Consider the following 17,452-nt stretch of genomic DNA (forward strand, 5'->3'; position numbering starts at 1 on the left):
TTGAAGGGCCTGCGCGGCAGCCGCACGGCGGCCGTGTGAGCCAAAGACGCGCGGGTCGGAGCTGGTCGCGCACTCTTCTCCTTCGGGGCTCGCATTCGGCTTGCTCAGGACTGAAGCGCTCATGACGGAGCTATAAGGAGGAGAAAATCTGTTGCGGGTGAACCCAGTCCGTCCCGGAAATGCGATGGCCGTGGAGCAGGCACGGGAGACCAGACAGGTTGAGTTTCAAACCAACCTAGATTCTGGACGTCAACAGTGAAAATGCCAAACTCCAAGTTAACACTCTGTCAGCCAAAGGCATGACAGTTCAGAAACACACGGACTTGTTGCGCATAGAAATGTGTGCACAGAAAAAGGAAATCTCTAGTTCTTTAGAAGAAAGAAGGCATCCAAAATGGGCACATTTTGCTCAGTGATCAAGTTTGAAAACCTTCAAGAACTAAAGAGACTGTGTCACTGGGGTCCCATAATAGCCCTTGGTGTTATAGCAATATGCTCCACGATGGCCATGATTGACTCTGTCTTGTGGTATTGGCCCTTACACACAACTGGAGGAAGTGTGAATTTCATCATGTTGATAAATTGGACTGTCATGATTCTTTACAATTACTTCAATGCCATGTTTGCTGGTCCTGGCTTTGTCCCTCGGGGGTGGAAACCGGAAAATCCTCAGGATAGCATGTATCTCCAGTATTGTAAAGTCTGCCAAGCATACAAGGCACCTCGCTCACACCATTGCAGGAAGTGTAACAGATGTATAATGAAGATGGACCACCACTGTCCCTGGATCAACAACTGCTGTGGTCACCAGAACCATGCTTCGTTCACACTGTTCCTCCTGCTAGTGCCTCTGGGCTGCATCCATGCTGCTTTTATTTTTGTGATGACTATGTACACACAGCTTTATAATCGGCTCTCCTTTGGGTGGAACACAGTCAAGATTGACATGAGTGCAGCTCGGAGAGATCCTCTTCCCATTGTTCCCTTCGGATTGGCTGCATTTGCTGCCACCTTGTTTGCCTTGGGATTAGCACTGGGGACCACCATCGCTGTTGGGATGTTGTTTTTCATACAGATAAAAATTATTCTCAGAAACAAAACTTCTATTGAATCATGGATTGAAGAGAAGGCTAAAGATCGCATTCAGTATTACCAACTAGATGAAGTCTTTGTTTTTCCTTATGACATGGGAAGTAAATGGAAGAACTTTAAACAGGTATTTACATGGTCAGGAGTCCCTGAAGGAGATGGACTGGAGTGGCCAGTAAGAGAAGGCTGTGACCAGTATAGCCTAACAAGAGAGCAGTTGAAGCAAAAAGCAGACAAGAGAGTCCGAAGTGTTCGCTATAAAGTCATAGAAGATTATAGTGGTGCCTGTTGTCCTTTGAATAGAGGAATCAAAACCTTCTTCACAAGCCCCTGCACAGAGGAGCCTAGGATACAGCTGCAGAAAGGGGAACTCATTTTAGCAACAAGAGGATTAAGATACTGGTTGTATGGAGACAAAATTCTCGATGATTCCTTCATAGAAGGTACTTCAAGAATAAGAGGGTGGTTCCCTAGAAACTGTGTGGAAAAGTGTCCCTGTGATGGAGAATCAGATCCAGCCCCAGAGGGTGAGAAGAAGAACAGATAGCTACTGTTAATGTGAGATCATTAAGTCTTCATTACTTGAAAAATCACACATATTACCCAAGAATTATGCAACAAGCCTATTTTGCTTAAGGTATTCTTTTCCTCAAAGATGCTCTAGTGCCATGGTTTAAATATCTTGATTACCATTGAAACAGAAGCCACTCTGCATATGCCTTTGAATTCCTGCCATGTTTCCACTTCTTCCTACTGAAGGAAAGTCGTTCCAGCCAACTGAGCAAATTGCACTTTCTCTAGGGTTTCTGTGTGCTGCACACCTGACTTCACCTGCAGATCTAGTTCCCCTTAGCCAGGGTTACCTGCATGTGGTTGTTCTGTTTCTTCCTCAATTGACATTTCTTTCATAATCTAGAGTCTATAAAACTTGTCAGATTCAATATAAACTCAAATTTTGTTACTTTTAATAATGCAGATTTTGTCAAATCCAATAAAGGTCAATGGATGTTCTGTAAAAAAAAAAAAAAAAAAAAAAAACTGTGGCTTGGCTTTCAAGCAAAACACAGTGGTGCTCAGTCTGACTGCCTTCAGGCAGCCCGTGGCAGTTCTCAGTCTGACTGGGGCCGGTCCCTGCCTTTCCTATACTAGTATGGCTCTGCCAGACTGAAGTCCTAGGCTTTGACACTGGAGAAAACGTGTTTTCAGGAAGGTGAAATGAATCATTCATGACTGGCTCTCAGGAGGTGCCTAGTAAATACCGACTAAGAGGGCGGAGCCACGGCCTGCTGGTCAACCTAAGATTTGATGGACAGTAGGTATGGATTCCAAAAGAAAAAGAAGTGTATCTGAGTGAATTAGAGGGGTTATACCCACTCCCAAACAAAAACCATCCAGGGGGCCGGAGAGATGGCTCAGCTGCCCAAAGCACTGGGATGCGAGCCTGAGTTCCTGAGATCCACGCTCGGAACCCACGGTAGAGGAGAGGACAGAGCCCCCAAAGTTGACCTCTGACCTCCACACACACACTGTGATGCGAGCCTGAGATCCTGAGATCCACGCTCGGAACCCACGGTAGAGGAGAGGACAGACTCCCCAAAGTTGTCCTCTGACCTCCACACACACTCTGTGGTGCATCCAAGCCTGCACACAGACACATTTAAAATAAGAGCATTCACCATAGCCCAAGATGGACAGGAAGAACCAATAAATGCTGTGTCAGAGAAAGAACAACCAGAAACAAGTGGCACTAATCATATTAATATATGTAATTCAATACATTCGAAATACTACGAATGCCAACATGTAACCAATACATGTGTCTCTATAGTGAGGGTTAGGAACGTAGCATGAGGACCTGGGTTTAATCCCAAGAATTACAAAATAAATACAAATAAAGAAAACAGGAATATACGTGTTTTTATTTTACACTTCAGTGTATGTCAATCTTAACTCTAACTCTTCATCTGAAACACTTGATCTGCACTTAGACTTTCTGATTTTCATTCCTTAGTTGTGGCACATTCCAAAAAATTTTCAATAATTACATCAAATATGAGTCTTTAAATTAAAATTAAAGCTGGAGGATCAGAAGTTAAATGTCATCCGAGGTTACCTAGCAAGTTCAAATCAAACCTGGGAAACATGGCTATCCGCAAAATTTTTTAATTGAATGAAACTAAAAACTTAGTCCCTTAGCCGTCCTAACCACATCTCAAGCGCTCAGTACCTGCCTGTGACTAACACAGGCCGTTTACACAACACAGGCACGAAGGCACAGCTTAGTGTTGCCCAGCGAGGCCTGATTTGAGAGCCTTTGAGAGGTAGTTCTCCACTGTGGTCCTGGAATTAAACTTCCACCTTCTCTTCCAGACAGTCTCCCACTGAACCTGGAGCTTGCCTCGGGGATCTTCCTGCCTCTGCCTCCCAGGCACGGGATTACAGCCACATACCACCAGGGCCACCTAGGCGTGCCGGGAGTCCACGCTTACACGCAAACGCTTTACCAGCTGAACCATCTTCCCAGACCCGACCGTCACCACTTTTCTTCATCTCAGGAGCTTAAAATGATGTTTCCGTTTGCTTTTGCTTTTTACACTTTTTGATTATTGAAATCAAGAGTAACCTTTGAGATATGTAAAAATAACATAAATCAAATAGCCATATTCCTTTGCTAGTGTATTAATAGCCATATCTGTGTTTTTACTTCTTTTATAATAGTATTTCTATTCTTTGACAGTTTATACAATGACATAGTCAATTTCAGTTGTCAACTTGACATCCCTGAAATGATGGATCCTCAATTAAAGAAGTGGTTCCATTGGACTGCCCTGTGGGAATATCTGTGGGACATTTTTTTTTATTGTAATTGACATGGAAAGACTCAGGCCACTGTGAGCAGGTGAGCCTGGGCTGTATAAGAAAGGCAGCTGAGCAAGCTAGGGAAACAAGCTAATCCCTGGTCTCTACTTCAGTTCCAGCCTTGGCTTGCCTCAGAGATGGACTTCAGCCAGAAGCCAGATAAATTCTTTTCTCCCCAAGCTAGTTTTGGTCAGCGTTTTATCACAGCCAGGAAAGCAAACCAGGACAGACAGCATATCCTGTGTCCACATGTCCATCTAACACTGCCTCTCTCCTTAGTGCTACCACCACCTCCCTTCCAGCTTCATGTCCTCTTTTTATGTTTTATTAATAACCCTCTGAGTCCAGTTAGTGCTGTGGATATTCACATGAGTGTGTGGCCATGCACTGGGTCGTGTGCAACCTGCCAGCCACCCCGGCCCCCAAAGAAACTAACTGTGCCTCCTCAGCAGGCATCAACTGCCAATGACTTTCCTGATGGGGTGGGATTTCAACAGCCACAGCCCCCTCTTTGCTGGAAATTTTTCAGCATAATAGTTTTATTGATTATTTGGGAATTTCACATGATTCACCCTGATCACTCTTACTTCCCTATCCTCCCAGGTCCTCTCCCAACCCTTGCAACACCTGCCCCCCCCAAAAAAAAACAAACAGAAGTCCAATTTGTGTTTCTTATATACTCACTGGAGCATGGTGACACTCCCAGTGGCCAGCCCCTTACAGAAAACCAAGTCCTTCCCCACCTGCACCCTGCCAGAAGCCATCAGTTGTGGAGAGCTACACTCCAGCATCCCTGTCACAGTTTGTTTTGGTTTGAGACAGGGTTTCTCTGTGTAGCTCTGGCTGTCCTGGAACTCACTCTGTGCCTACACACGCCACAAGCATTCTGGATTCTGTAACCAGATGTAATGGGTTTGTATCTTGGTATGTGTGAAGCCAAAAAAGCATGACCAGGACACAAGAGTGGAGAATGGTCCATTTTCCAACACAAGTAAGAACAGCATGGCACTTGTTTCCAAAGCAATGTCCTTTTTCAATAAAGAAAGCATAGGGCTGTTATGAGGGAAGGTTATACAGATTCACACAGAAAACTGCTTGGGTGGTGGACACATTCCTGCATGTTCAGCTCAAGACATACAGTACTGGGAATGTTCAGTTAAAGACCATAGTTTAAAAAGAAAAGATGGCAGCTGGAGAGAAGACTTAGTGGTTAAGAATGCTGTGCAATCAGGAAGACGAGAGTTCAGATCCCAGCACCCACGTAACAAGTCAGACACTCACATGTGCCTATAACCCCAGCTCCAGGTAGGGCAGAGACAGAAGGGTTGCTGGGGCTTGCTGCTCCCAGACTTGCTGAGAAAATGAGTCCTGGGTTTAGGGAGAGACCTTGCTTCAAGGGAATAGATGAGGACAAAGACATACACATCCACACATCGTTTTCCCTTTATTTTGTGTTCTTGAAGCAAAGTCTCACTATGTACCACAGGCAAGGCTCAGATTTACAATCCTCCTGCCCCAGCTTCCCTAACTCAGGGATTACAAACACGTGTCTGCATACTGTATATTCTGTAACCTTCTACCTAGCTCCTCTATCAAGTCTTTCCGAAGCATTTAGCTTTGTGTTTTGAGGAACAACCCCCTGTTTCACTCACTGGCTGCCATAATATTTAACTGAATCATGTGATGCCATCAAGTAGCATATTCAGTATGGGAGTCCTTGAACTTTTGCTAGAAGTGTAGGTTGGTACAGAAAGACATTAGTGTCTAGAGGGTACTTTCAAGCTATCTGTATTCAGGCTTCAGCCTGTATACTGTGCAAACATAAAAGAACTAGTTGTGAGTCAGCTTACCGGAAGTCAGAACAGAGGTCTGTTGGTGAAGTCTATGTTTTTGTATACTTTCCCCTGGATGCCCTGTTATAGGAATGTCAGTGACATGAGAGGATGACACATTTGTCACATTTGCTGTAGGCAGCTCCTGGCACAGAGCCTGGCTCACTGTGCACACCATACATGATGAGTAGACATGAGACTCTCTGCAATCTCCAGGCTCTTTCCCTGCAGAGTGGTCACAAACGTGGGGCTCTTTAGCCCCCCTTTCAAAGTGTAAAAAGAAAGCTCTCACTTGCTTCTCTGTGCATGAGTTCCCGTACGTAAGTGCTGCAAGCTGAAAAAATATACAAAGTAGGATTTCAACCGATTATAACAAAGCTAATACCTGAAAGAAGCCAAGGGTCTTCCAGAGGTCAAGCTGAAGCTCAAGGAGCCTTGGTGATATTTGGCTTTTGATTATCAGCCGTTTCCTGCTATGAGTTTCTTGTGTGCTATTGTAGCTTTTCCAGCATTTATTGGGCACCATTTCCCCTCTACTAAAGGAATATTTAGATAACCTTGTGTGCTGACAGCTATGCACAGCCAGAACCCCAGTTCAAGCCTCCCTGTAGTTATCATCATTGGCAGCATCCGGCCAGGTCCATCCCCAGACGGAGGAAAGTATCTTATCAGAGATACCTCTGTACTCTCTAAGAACAGACTTACACATCCAGACTACCTGTTTGAGAAGGCCTGGCGGATGTGCCAATTAAGCTTAACTTCCTCCTTTCCCAAATCTTACCTCTAGTTCCAGATCTCCCTTTAACTATCACCAGAGGCATCCAGCTGTACACAGGTTGCCTAATGACCAAGCACACCTTCCCCCACCCTGCAGAAAAACGGCAGATAGCTTGGACAGATAGGAGCCACAGGAAAAAAGAAGACAGTTTTATTTTCTCCCATTGACCTAGCAACTTATAAAGTCTTAACATTTTCTACCAATCACTTTTAAGATTATAGTTGAACACGTAAGATCCCTCTTCTTAGATATTACCTGAATTTAGCCTTTAGTTAATTCGCTTCCCCTTTGGGATGAAAATAATAATTAACAATTATTGCCCCTCTTTGTGATTCTTATCACCCCTCCGTTTGACCCTGGAAGCCTGGCTTTGCACTGCCAAGGGATTACTGCCTGTAAGTGTATATATACCGGGACTCCCAGAGCACAGGAGGACAGAGAAGATTTGGAAGAATAAATGACTGAACCTAAGAGCTCGGTGTGCTGAGATTCTATTTCCCGAAAATCGTCCTCGCCATTCATAGTTCTCTCTCCTGAGCCTCTGGGATGCTCAGGAGATGCTCACAGTTTTATTTGTGATTGAACACGAATCAAGTCTCCAGGCTGCTCCCTCTAATATTATACAAGACGTAAGTAACAGTGTTAGTTCTGCACCCAAGGGTGTGATCTTAAATGTAAATTTCCAAGTAACTCATTAAGCAGAGACAAGAAGGAAAGGTGGTAAAGGAAAGACTTCCTCAATGAACACAGAACTCTGTGAATGACAGTTTCAACAAATCCCAGCTGTTTTAGTGTTAGTCAGCCAGGAGCAATTCAAGTAAACGGAGACAGAAATGACAAGTTATGAAAAGGGATGCTGCCATCTTGATAGGGAGGGAGGAGATGAAAAACTTACATTTGAGTCTGTCATTTCCAGAGACACCACCACAATCTGCCCACACACTGTTCAGGTACGTACATCACAGGCACCGCTACACTTGATCTTCAGAGCCGCATCTAGATCCGTTCACACTGCCTTGACTGGAAAGCGAACCAGTGGCTGCTGGCCAACCCGCCAGAGCAGAATCTGCTCAGTGTCTGGTTCCTCGTATGACTCATGAGCCCTCGTAGCCCACCACTGGTTTCTGTTTCATGTGTTTCTGCCCTGACAGACAGAGCTTAGGTTCAGAGACGAGCATCTGACGTTTTTAGTTGCTCTGGTGATAAGCACACAGTGCTTCATAGGGTAAGGAAAACCCAACACAAAAAATAAGTTGCATGGTAGTTAGTTAGTTCAAGGAAAATCCTTGGGTAGCGAAGCAGAGCTGGGGGTGACTTGTGACCCATGGAGTTCACAGTGACTCAGGCACCAGATGTGGACTGTCCCAGGCTTCTGCCCCACTCTGGTGATCTAAAAGCAGCTGCAGAAATGGAGGCTCCAGGACCTCTTACTCCCATTCAATGTAAGCCAGATAAGCCAGGAAGTCCACATGACTAGAAGGGATCCATTGCCTAATAGAACTCTCCTTCAGACTATAGACACTGTTCAGTCACAGGAGCACAAAGTTATAATTGTCGGGTCAAGTAATTCAGGGAACACTGCCTTTCTGTGCCAATTTTCCACAAATGTGCTTGTACACACTTCCAGGAAGTAATTCCAGGAAGTAATGTGGAAGAGGCACTAATGCATAAGACATGCTTCCCATCTTGGAAGTATTGGTGGCCGAGCATCTCTTCTTTCTCCCTGAAATGCTTCCTATCCTAACACAGAGTTTGCAATTGTTGCAGACAGAACAGAGAAGGGATTCCTGTAAAAGAGAAGACGATACAGAATTTGAGCCCACGAGGACCGAAGGAAAGCTGGTCTGCCGGCTTAGCGAATACCAAGATGCTGGAGAATGCTTGAGAGCAGCAGAAACATCCCAGCTTTTGAAAATAACTCCTAGTAAAGATCCCCAGAGGCATAGCCAAGCGTGCTGCGTTCTTACTAGCAAGACGATGCCGAGGACTGGCATGGATGGTGTCGACACTGAAGATAAGGTGACCTCTGCTGACCTCTTCTCACAGGTTTTATACTGATGAAGAACTGGACTTGACTTGAAAGCCACAAACATTAGTAATTCAGTTTTGTTTGTTTTTTGTTTTTGAAATAAACCAAAACACATGTTCTATTAGAAGGAGAAGTAAGACCATTCATTTGAGAACACGAATCAAGTCTCACTGTGCAGTTTGCTTCCTCACTGGTCCCTCCCAGAGTCCACTAAACTTGTGGTTGGCATTTTTTTTTCCTAAGAAATCCTCTCAAGACATTGCATGATCTGTGAAAAGTACAAGGGATAAGGAGACCTTTGAACTGTAGTGCTTGGCCATCTGTGTGCCCCTCAAACTGAATGTTATGCTTTGATCCTTCAAGTTAAAATAGAAATCAGCATAGACACTGTTTCCAATATTTAAAGATGTACTGCTATGAAAATTATTTTGCTTAAAGTTATGCGTGAATTATGTGCCTACCTCAAATTCATGCTTCATTCATTCTGATTTCATTTGTGGTCTCAAGAAAAGCAAAGAACACAAAAATTAGAAACAACCTCACTTATCATCCTGGTGTCACTGTGGACGTGCACTGGTGTTAAGTGGCCTGTGTACCCCATATCCTCTGTGTCTTACTAGCCAGCCAATCCCTTCCAAAATCACTGAGCTGCTCTTAGGAAAAGGTGTGAGACTGTATATGTATTTCTGCTGCACAATAACACATGGAAACACACAATGCATTATGGGATATCTGCCAGATGTTTTGGCTTCGGATCACTATTGGCAAAACTACACAGTGGGTATCAGGCTATTGTTTTTGTTAGTCCTTACTCCATTTAAATCACAGAATAAATTTTTAGTCAATCACAAGAAAGTAGCTCACATATGGGTCAAGGCATAAGGCAAGTGCTAGCCTGGGAATCCCATGCCATCTAGATACAGAGTCCAGTGTCCTTACACTCTTCTTCCATGGTTTGGCCTCTCTTCAGGCTGCTCACTTTAAAGTTGTGCAACAGAAACTAGAATTGGGGCTGGCAGGGGGTGGGGCTGGGGCTGGCAGGGGTGGGGCTGGGGCTGGCAGGGGTGGGTCTGGGGCTGGAGGGGGTGGGACTGGGGCTGGCAGGGGGTGGGTCTGGGGCTGGCAGGGGGTGGGTCTGGGGCTGGCAGGGGGTGGGGCTGGGGCTGGCAGGGGTGGGGCTGGGGCTGGCAGGGAGTGGGGTGCTATGTGCTAGGAACCAAGCTCTTAACACATGGGCCTCTGGGGAAGGTTGTATTCTGAATCCAAGCACAGGCAGGCAGCACCAAGCAGAGGATGTCGTTTTGTTTGCTGTGAATACGTGTTGATCTCATTGGTTGATAAATAAAACGCTGATTGGCCAGTAGCCAGGCAGGAAGTATAGGCAGGATAACAGACAAGGGGGATTCTGGGAAGAGGAAGGCTGAGTCAGGAGTTGCCAGCCAGACACAAAGTGTGTGAAGGCAGAACTGAGAAAAGGTACCAAGCCACCTGGCTGAACATAAATAAGAATTATGGGTTAATTTAAGTGTAAGAGCCTGAGCTAGTGGCCATACAGTTTGTAAATAATATAAGCCTCTGGTTTACTTGGGTCCTAGAGGCTGCAGGACTGGCAGGTAAGAGAGTTTTGTCCTGACTGCGGGCCAGGTGGGACACAGGAAAACTTCAGCTACAGGGCATCAAGCAAATATGATTGCTTTATATTAGTTCCAAGGGGAGAAGAAAGGAGAGAGGAATAGGAAGTATATTTAACAAAATAGTATTTGAAAACTTCCCAAGTATCAGTACCAAGTACTGATAACCAGATCCATGAAAGTCAAAGAATCCCATTAAACTCAAGCCAAGACCCTTTCCAAAGCATGCTATAATCAAGGTGTCAAAGAGAACATTTCAAATGTAGAAAGAAAAATGCCCAATCACATGTGACAGAATCTTCATTACAGTACCAACAGATTTCTCTGCAGGAAACTTAAAGGCCAAGAGATAATGGGGTGATCTAGTCAGGAGTGCTGCAACAATAACAAAATTCCAGCCAAGGACACTGTGGCCCAGCAAGCTGTCCTTTAGGAATGAAGATAAAATGAAGTAATTTTTAGAAAAGCAAAAACTGGGGCTGGAGAGATTGCTCCAAGCATCAGTACTGTGCTGAAGACCCTCAGAATCAACGTGAATGCCAGCTTGGCACTGTGGTCCCCTGGAATTCCAGCCCCAGGAGATGAAGATGGGGGGGGTGGTCCTCAGAGCAAGCTGGCTAGAGAGATCAGCCATATCAATGCACTCTGGTTTGATTGCAAGACACTGCTTCAATGATCAACGTGGGAGAGTGATCAAGAATGATTCCTGACACCAGCCTAGAGCCTTCAGACACACACATGTGCACACATGCACCCGCACACACACATACACACACACACACACCCTTGATGCAAACATACACATATGTACAGGCATATCACACATGCTGGGAATGGGAAAAGCAAAGCAGAAAGCAGAGGGGTCCTGTCAACACTAGCCCTGCTGCTCTTGGCTGAGGGTTTCCCTAAGATTAGCTGTGGATGGGCCTGGAGAGACAGATGTCTACGTGGGTGGGACTGTCCCTGGTGAATACTGGGCAGGATCTGAATATGTGCCTAAATGCCTCAGGACAGCGAGGATGATGAAAAGAGGGCTCTCTGGGGGAATGAGTTGATATCTGGCTAGCTGTCAGCCAGGTGCAGGTGCACAAATGTCAATGGCTATGTGTCACCCTCAGTTCTGCGCAAGGCCATATGTGTTCTGGAGGAGGAAGCCAGGGTTCTGGGCTCTCTGTTGAGTCATGGTGCTGCCACCAGCCATGTGAACATGGAGGAACTTGCAGCTATGTTGGCTAGCTCTGGGGAAGGATGCATTCTTACAGAATTCCAGTTCCAAGAGCGCATCAAGCCATGGCAGTTTGGGACACAGGGATCCAGATCTGCAGTAATACATATGTAAGAAATCCAGACCACTCTCCAAACTGAGTTCACGGCCTGTGAGGACTGAGTGAGTCTTCTCTGTAATCATCTGCAGGGATGATGTTAGGAATAGCTAGCTTACTTTTTCCTAATAAGGAGTGTTGAAATTAGGCTGTGCTTGCTCAGAGCTACCCCAGATTGTATAAAACAGTGGCTTTCAGGCTGCATCTTCTTTGGTGAATTCATCTTATAAGCACATTTGGCTCCAGTTTGGGTGGAGGGCAGGATGACTCTGCTCCTTGTCATAAACATAACAGTGTTTTCTCTTCATCACCACAGACTGACAACTTATTTCTAAAATGGAAAAGGTGTTGTCTCTGAACTTCTCGAGATAGGCTGGGACCAAGTGAGCACATGGGTACATTAAAACCATATCAGAAAGAAAACAGCCTTGAGAACTTAGCAAACATTGCAGTCCAAGGAACCAGATGATACCCTGACTTGAACCCTAACATTGTGATGCTGAAAATCCCATGCAACTTGTTACCTGGCCACCCGACATGTGGTACCCAACAGAGAACCCTGACTGTCTCTGAAGCATCAGCTCCTCTTGGTCCAGACTGCTGACTCATCCTACTCAAGTGCAACCCGTCTGTCATCTGTGGGCTTGTCTGGATCAGGTACTACAACTCTCCTCCATAGTTGCTATTGGAAAGAGGAAATCCAGCTGAAAATACCATCCAGAAGTTCAGTTTTCTCTCTTGCTGACGGGAAGCTAAGCAACCCTGCCTCTACTATGGAGCAGCCCTCACCTGCGGGATATTTTCCCCACAAGGAAATGTGGGAACAAAATTATTTTGAAGGGCTGTTGTTCCAGAAACCTTGCTGACTGGTGCCTTAAAAGCTTTTAGCTCATTCATAGTCCCATCAGGGGGAAGTGGGCCTGATTAATTGGCCAGGAAATAAAGGCACACAACCTGTTTGTGCCCCCATTATCTGGCTAATGGAGGTAACTGTGTCTGATTGGAATCAGGTTAATCATTCTGAGAGCTGTGTGAGGAGAACTCCAGATCAGTTGTTTTGTTCATCCTGTAATTGCGTTTCTGTCGCTGCAGGTAGGGTCACCATCCTGTTACTTTGCACTATATGTATCTTGCACTTTCTTGTCCTTCTTCTGGACTCTCTCTGGCTTTTCCTGTATTAAGGCTCTGCTGTAGAGAGGACAACGCCACTGTCATGTGGTCAGGCTCTGTGACTGCTCATGTCACTGCTCTGCAAGCAATGACGTGAAGGCGTCATAAGTGACGACACTTTCATCATCCACAGAGTATCTCCAAGGAGGGCTGAGGATGTGGCTCAGGAGGTGGGAAGCTTGTCCACCGAGCCCAAAGCCCAGGCTTGATCTCCAGTGGTGCATAAACCAGGAACAGCATCGCTCAGCTGCAACCCCATGACTCAGGAGGCGAGGACAGAGGATCAAAACTTCAGAATCATCCTCAGGTCACAGTGGCTCTGAGGCCAGCCTGAGTTACACAAGATCCAGGCTCAATCAATCAATCAATAAATAGATTCTCTAAGACTTTATAAGATAAAAACAATTCTAGGGTTTAAAAAAAAATCCATCCTGAGGGTGTGGTGATAGAGTACTTGCCTAGCATGGCTAAGTCCCTGAACTCAATTCCCAGCATGGAAAAAAATAAATGTATCAACTTTGCTTTTTCTCTCAGAGAAGATGTGTCCTTTGTGACAGTCTGGCTGTGCCACAGCCACCTGCTGGACTGGCATTCCTGGCTGTCACTTGTGTTTTGTTGTCGTCTGCATTTTTAGCTGGGGAAGATGTTGGCATCATGTCTCTGGCCTGTGTGACTCAGGCTTCCTTTAGAACATGAACCATATGATACTGACTTTCTTGGGCTGCAGAGCCACCCTCCACTGAATGTGATTCCAGGCTCTGTTTAACATCCTCCAGAACTTCATTAGTTTCCTCATTTTTGAACTAATATTGATATCGATGTCATACGTTGTAGGAACGTTAATTATGACACTGGAGGAAACTGACTAAACATGAAGGCTGACAAGGCTCAGGGCTTGCTCACTGTGCACTACTTTGTCAGGGCCAGCCTACCCAAATAGGCACAGCGAGCCAAGTATCTACGGCTCAGAAAACTTTCCGGGGTCCGTAGATGTATTTTCTTTTTAATTTCTCTTAAATTTAGAGGAAAGTGGATGTGAAATGATATGCACACAACAATTATTTCAGCCCAAATTATACTTGTCATTTGGGCACTGCAGTCATAAAATATAATTGTTCATTTTTATTTGAAATAAGGGGCCTCCACGGCAAAAGTGCTTGCCGGTGCTCCTCTTGCGTCCTGCAGGGATTGCTGGTGATGACTGTTTTTCGGGGGGTGGAGGGGAGTTGCGTTTGTATTCGTTTGTTTTGTTAAGACAGGATCTTACGGTAGCCCCCACTCTCAGCCCTCCTGCCTTAGCCTCCTAAACTCTGGGATTGCGTTGTGCCCCATTCTTCTGCTCTGGAGTTTAGATCCTCGCCCTTTTATTCTAACACTTCCATTGACTCTTTTTATCTTTCTAGGGTCCAGGGTCAGCGTTTGGTCACAACATTGGAGAATCTGGACAAATATGTACGGTTTTCTCAACACTACCCAAGCAGTTAGCATGGTAGATAGTACCAGGCAACAGACAGAAAGCTATTATCATTGCCCTAGAAAGACAAATACCCAGGCAAAGCCGGAGTAGGCAGTATGGAGAATATACGCACAGGGCAACATACACATGGTTTGACCAGTTGGGGAAGCTATTGGCTGAAGAGAGGCCCTTAAGGCCCACACAATCAGCTAACCTGGGCTCAGAGGGGCTCACAGAGACTGAACTGACAACTAGGGAGCCTGCATGAGACTGACCTAGGCTCTTTGCATATATGTTACAGTTGTGTACCTTGGTCTTCTTGTGGGACTCCTAACAGCAGAAACAGGGGCTATCTCTGACTCTTACTGGCTTTTGGGACCCTACTCCTCATACTGGGTTGCCTTGCCCATCTTAATACACGGGGAGGTGTTTTAGTCTTATGGCAACTTGATATGCCATGTGTTCTTATTCCCAACACCCTCCTAGCTGCTTCTGGAGTCACATGACCATGCATGGGCTGTCAGCAGGCAGGCAAAATGCTTAGTCACTCCAGGGCCTTCCGTCCTACTAATCCCTGAGCAGCAGGGTCACGTAATCTACACGCTTGTGTGGCATAGCTACATTAACCCATATACACATTTGCAAGGTGACCATAACAGCAGACTCCACCTGTTCCCTCTCTCTCTCCTCATGTTCTCTCTGATAGGCCTACTCACACCGTCTTTCTCCTTTCCCTAATAAAACTCTCAAATGGGTTTGTTGTGCCTCATGGTTTGTTTCTGGTGCCCAGTAAATAATGTCAGTAAATAAATAACACCATGGGAGACCTGCCCTTTTCCAGATGGAGACGGAAGTGGGGGCACTGAGGAGCAGGAAGGAGGAATAGGGGAGAGGGACTGGGAGGGAAGGGGGGAGGCTGCAGCTGGGATGTAAAATAAATAGATGACTAAAAAGAGAGGCCCTTGAACTATGTCAGAGGCAGCTGGTGCAGTTATTGTGGTGACCAAGCATCATATTTGCCCCACTTACATTTGTTTGTGAACCCCAGTGAGTAAAGTCTACCTAGTGTGAGCGATTTCTGCTCATTCAGTCATATATATATATATATATATATATATATATATATATATATATGAGACAGAGAAATGTAAAAGCCAGAAGCAATGATTATCAAGAACCATATTACATGGGATATTTTTAGTTTTGGATATATTTCCCTCAAGAATTATATTATGTTCACTGAAGTCTATACTAACAAATAGACAGGGTGAGAGGTACTATACTTGTGTATTTGCACACACATGTACAACCTGCTTACTCATTTAACATTTTATTTCCATTTTAGTTATTAAATTTCCTAAACATAACATTTTATGACAATCATATTCTATCAGCTAGCATTTTTCCATTCTTCTGACATTTAGATTGCTTCCAAATAAAGCCACAATCAAAACAAAATTATGACAAATCTTTTCTCACATACCTAATTGCTCTTTTAGTTTAGTAGAGTGACTAGGTTAAAAGACTAAAAAAAAATTATTAGTCTATTAAAAGCACATTTGGGGACTGGCTGGTTTGCTCAGTGGTTATCAACACTTGCTGCTCTTCCAAAGGACCCCGTGCTAGGTGACTCACAACCACCAGTAACATTAGCTCAGGGCATTTGACACCCTCTTCTGGCCTCACTGGGCACCTGCACACAAACACATACACATAAAAAAATCATTTACAATTTTAAAATCTTTAAAAGCATGTTTGGAAGTTACTCTCATAAAGGTTTTACTAACTCACACTTTCAATTTGAATTTAGCAGCAGAAGATGAACAGCTGTGCTAGCTCACACTCTCAGCAGCATTTACACAGGCCAACCTCATTATCACACCTGTAAGACACTGGCCTGATGGTCATTATTTCCGTGTTATTTAACATACTTAAGTTATAACTCTGGCTGGAGAGATGGGCTGGTTGGTAAAGTGCACACTGCGCAAGCATGAAGACCTGGCTTCAGTCTCCTAGAACCCACATGTACTGGCTGGTTTTGTGTCAACTTGACACAAGCTAGAGTCATCAGAGAGGAAGGAGCCTCAGCTGAGGAAATGCCGCCATGAGATTCAGCTGTAAGGCATGGTCTCATGGTGGGTGGTACCATCCCTGGGCTGGTGGTCCTGGGTTCTATAAGGAAGCAGGCTGAGCAAACCGTGAGAAGCAAGTCAGTAAGCATCACTCCTCCGTGGCCTCTGCATCAGCTCCTGCCTCCAGGTTCCTGCCCTGTTTGAGATCTTGCCCTGACTTCCTTTGATGATGAACAGCAATATGGAAGTGTAAGCCTAATAAACCCTTTCCTCCCTATTTGTAGCTTGAGTTTTCCTGCCTTGCCCACAGTCAGGACAAATCTTTGTCACCTGCCAGTCCCACAGCCGCTCAGACCCAACCAAGTAAACACAAAGACTTATATTGCTTACAAACTGTATGGCCGTGACAGGCTTCTTGCTAACTGTCCTTATAGCTTAAATTAGTCCATTTCCATAAATCTATACCTTGCCACGTGGCTCGTGGCTTACAGCATCTTCACATGCTGCTGGTCATGGTGGTGGCTGGCAGTGACTCCTTCTGCCTTCCTGTTCTTTCTTTTCTCCTCTCTGTTAGTCCCACCTATACTTCCTGCCTGGCCACTGGCCAATCAGTGTTTTATTTATTGACCAATCAGAGCAACACATTTGCCATACAGAACATCCCACAGCACTCCCTAGCTTGCTTTTTGGTCATGGTGTTTTGTTGAAGCAAGGGAAACCCTAACAAAGACACCATGTAAAAAAAAAAAAAAAAAAAAAGACAAAATGGAGTCTGCGATAGGAGTGCTGGGGAGGCGGGGACAAGCACTCCAGCCAATCAGCGAGCTCCGATTTCAGTGAGAGGACCTGTCTCACAAATAAACTGAGAGCAGCTGAGGAAGCCACCCAATGTGGACCTCTGGCATCCACACACATGCACCAAACATGAACACATACGTACACACAAAATGATACCCTGTTCCTGCTCTGAGGATCACTCTGTCACTTACCTGTTGTTTTGCATTTACAAATGTACAGTTTAGAAGAAGAAAAGATACAGGGCAACTTCATCAGAAAAGTATCTACTATGAGCTAGACAGCTTATTCAAGGAAGGAGAAAGAATGCCTTGACTGAAGTTTCTTAACTTGTGGCCTACTCAAACAATGAACAATATCTGAATAAATCAATAAGGAGCATGTCTGCCATTGACTGGGCAGGCAAATTCTATGTGTAT

The 17,452-nt window shown here is 45.0% G+C and overlaps 1 protein-coding gene across 2 annotated transcripts; it reads left to right on the plus strand.

Annotated features, from left to right (window-relative positions):
- Positions 1–9: 9 nt before the first annotated feature.
- On the plus strand, positions 10–2,119 carry LOC143273818 (palmitoyltransferase ZDHHC6). Of its 2 annotated transcripts, XM_076573971.1 has the most exons (2): positions 480–751; positions 844–2,119. In XM_076573971.1, the coding sequence occupies exons 1-2, from the start codon at positions 615–617 to the stop codon at positions 1,634–1,636; spliced, it is 930 nt and encodes a 309-aa protein (XP_076430086.1). In that variant the 5' UTR covers positions 480–614; the 3' UTR covers positions 1,637–2,119. The 2 variants fall into 2 exon arrangements, with proteins under 2 accessions (XP_076430085.1, XP_076430086.1); XM_076573970.1 differs by having other exon boundaries at positions 10–2,118.
- Positions 2,120–17,452: the final 15,333 nt, after the last annotated feature.

Source organism: Peromyscus maniculatus, chromosome 6, assembly GCF_049852395.1.
Source record: "Peromyscus maniculatus bairdii isolate BWxNUB_F1_BW_parent chromosome 6, HU_Pman_BW_mat_3.1, whole genome shotgun sequence".
Taxonomy (NCBI): Eukaryota; Metazoa; Chordata; class Mammalia; order Rodentia; family Cricetidae; genus Peromyscus; species Peromyscus maniculatus.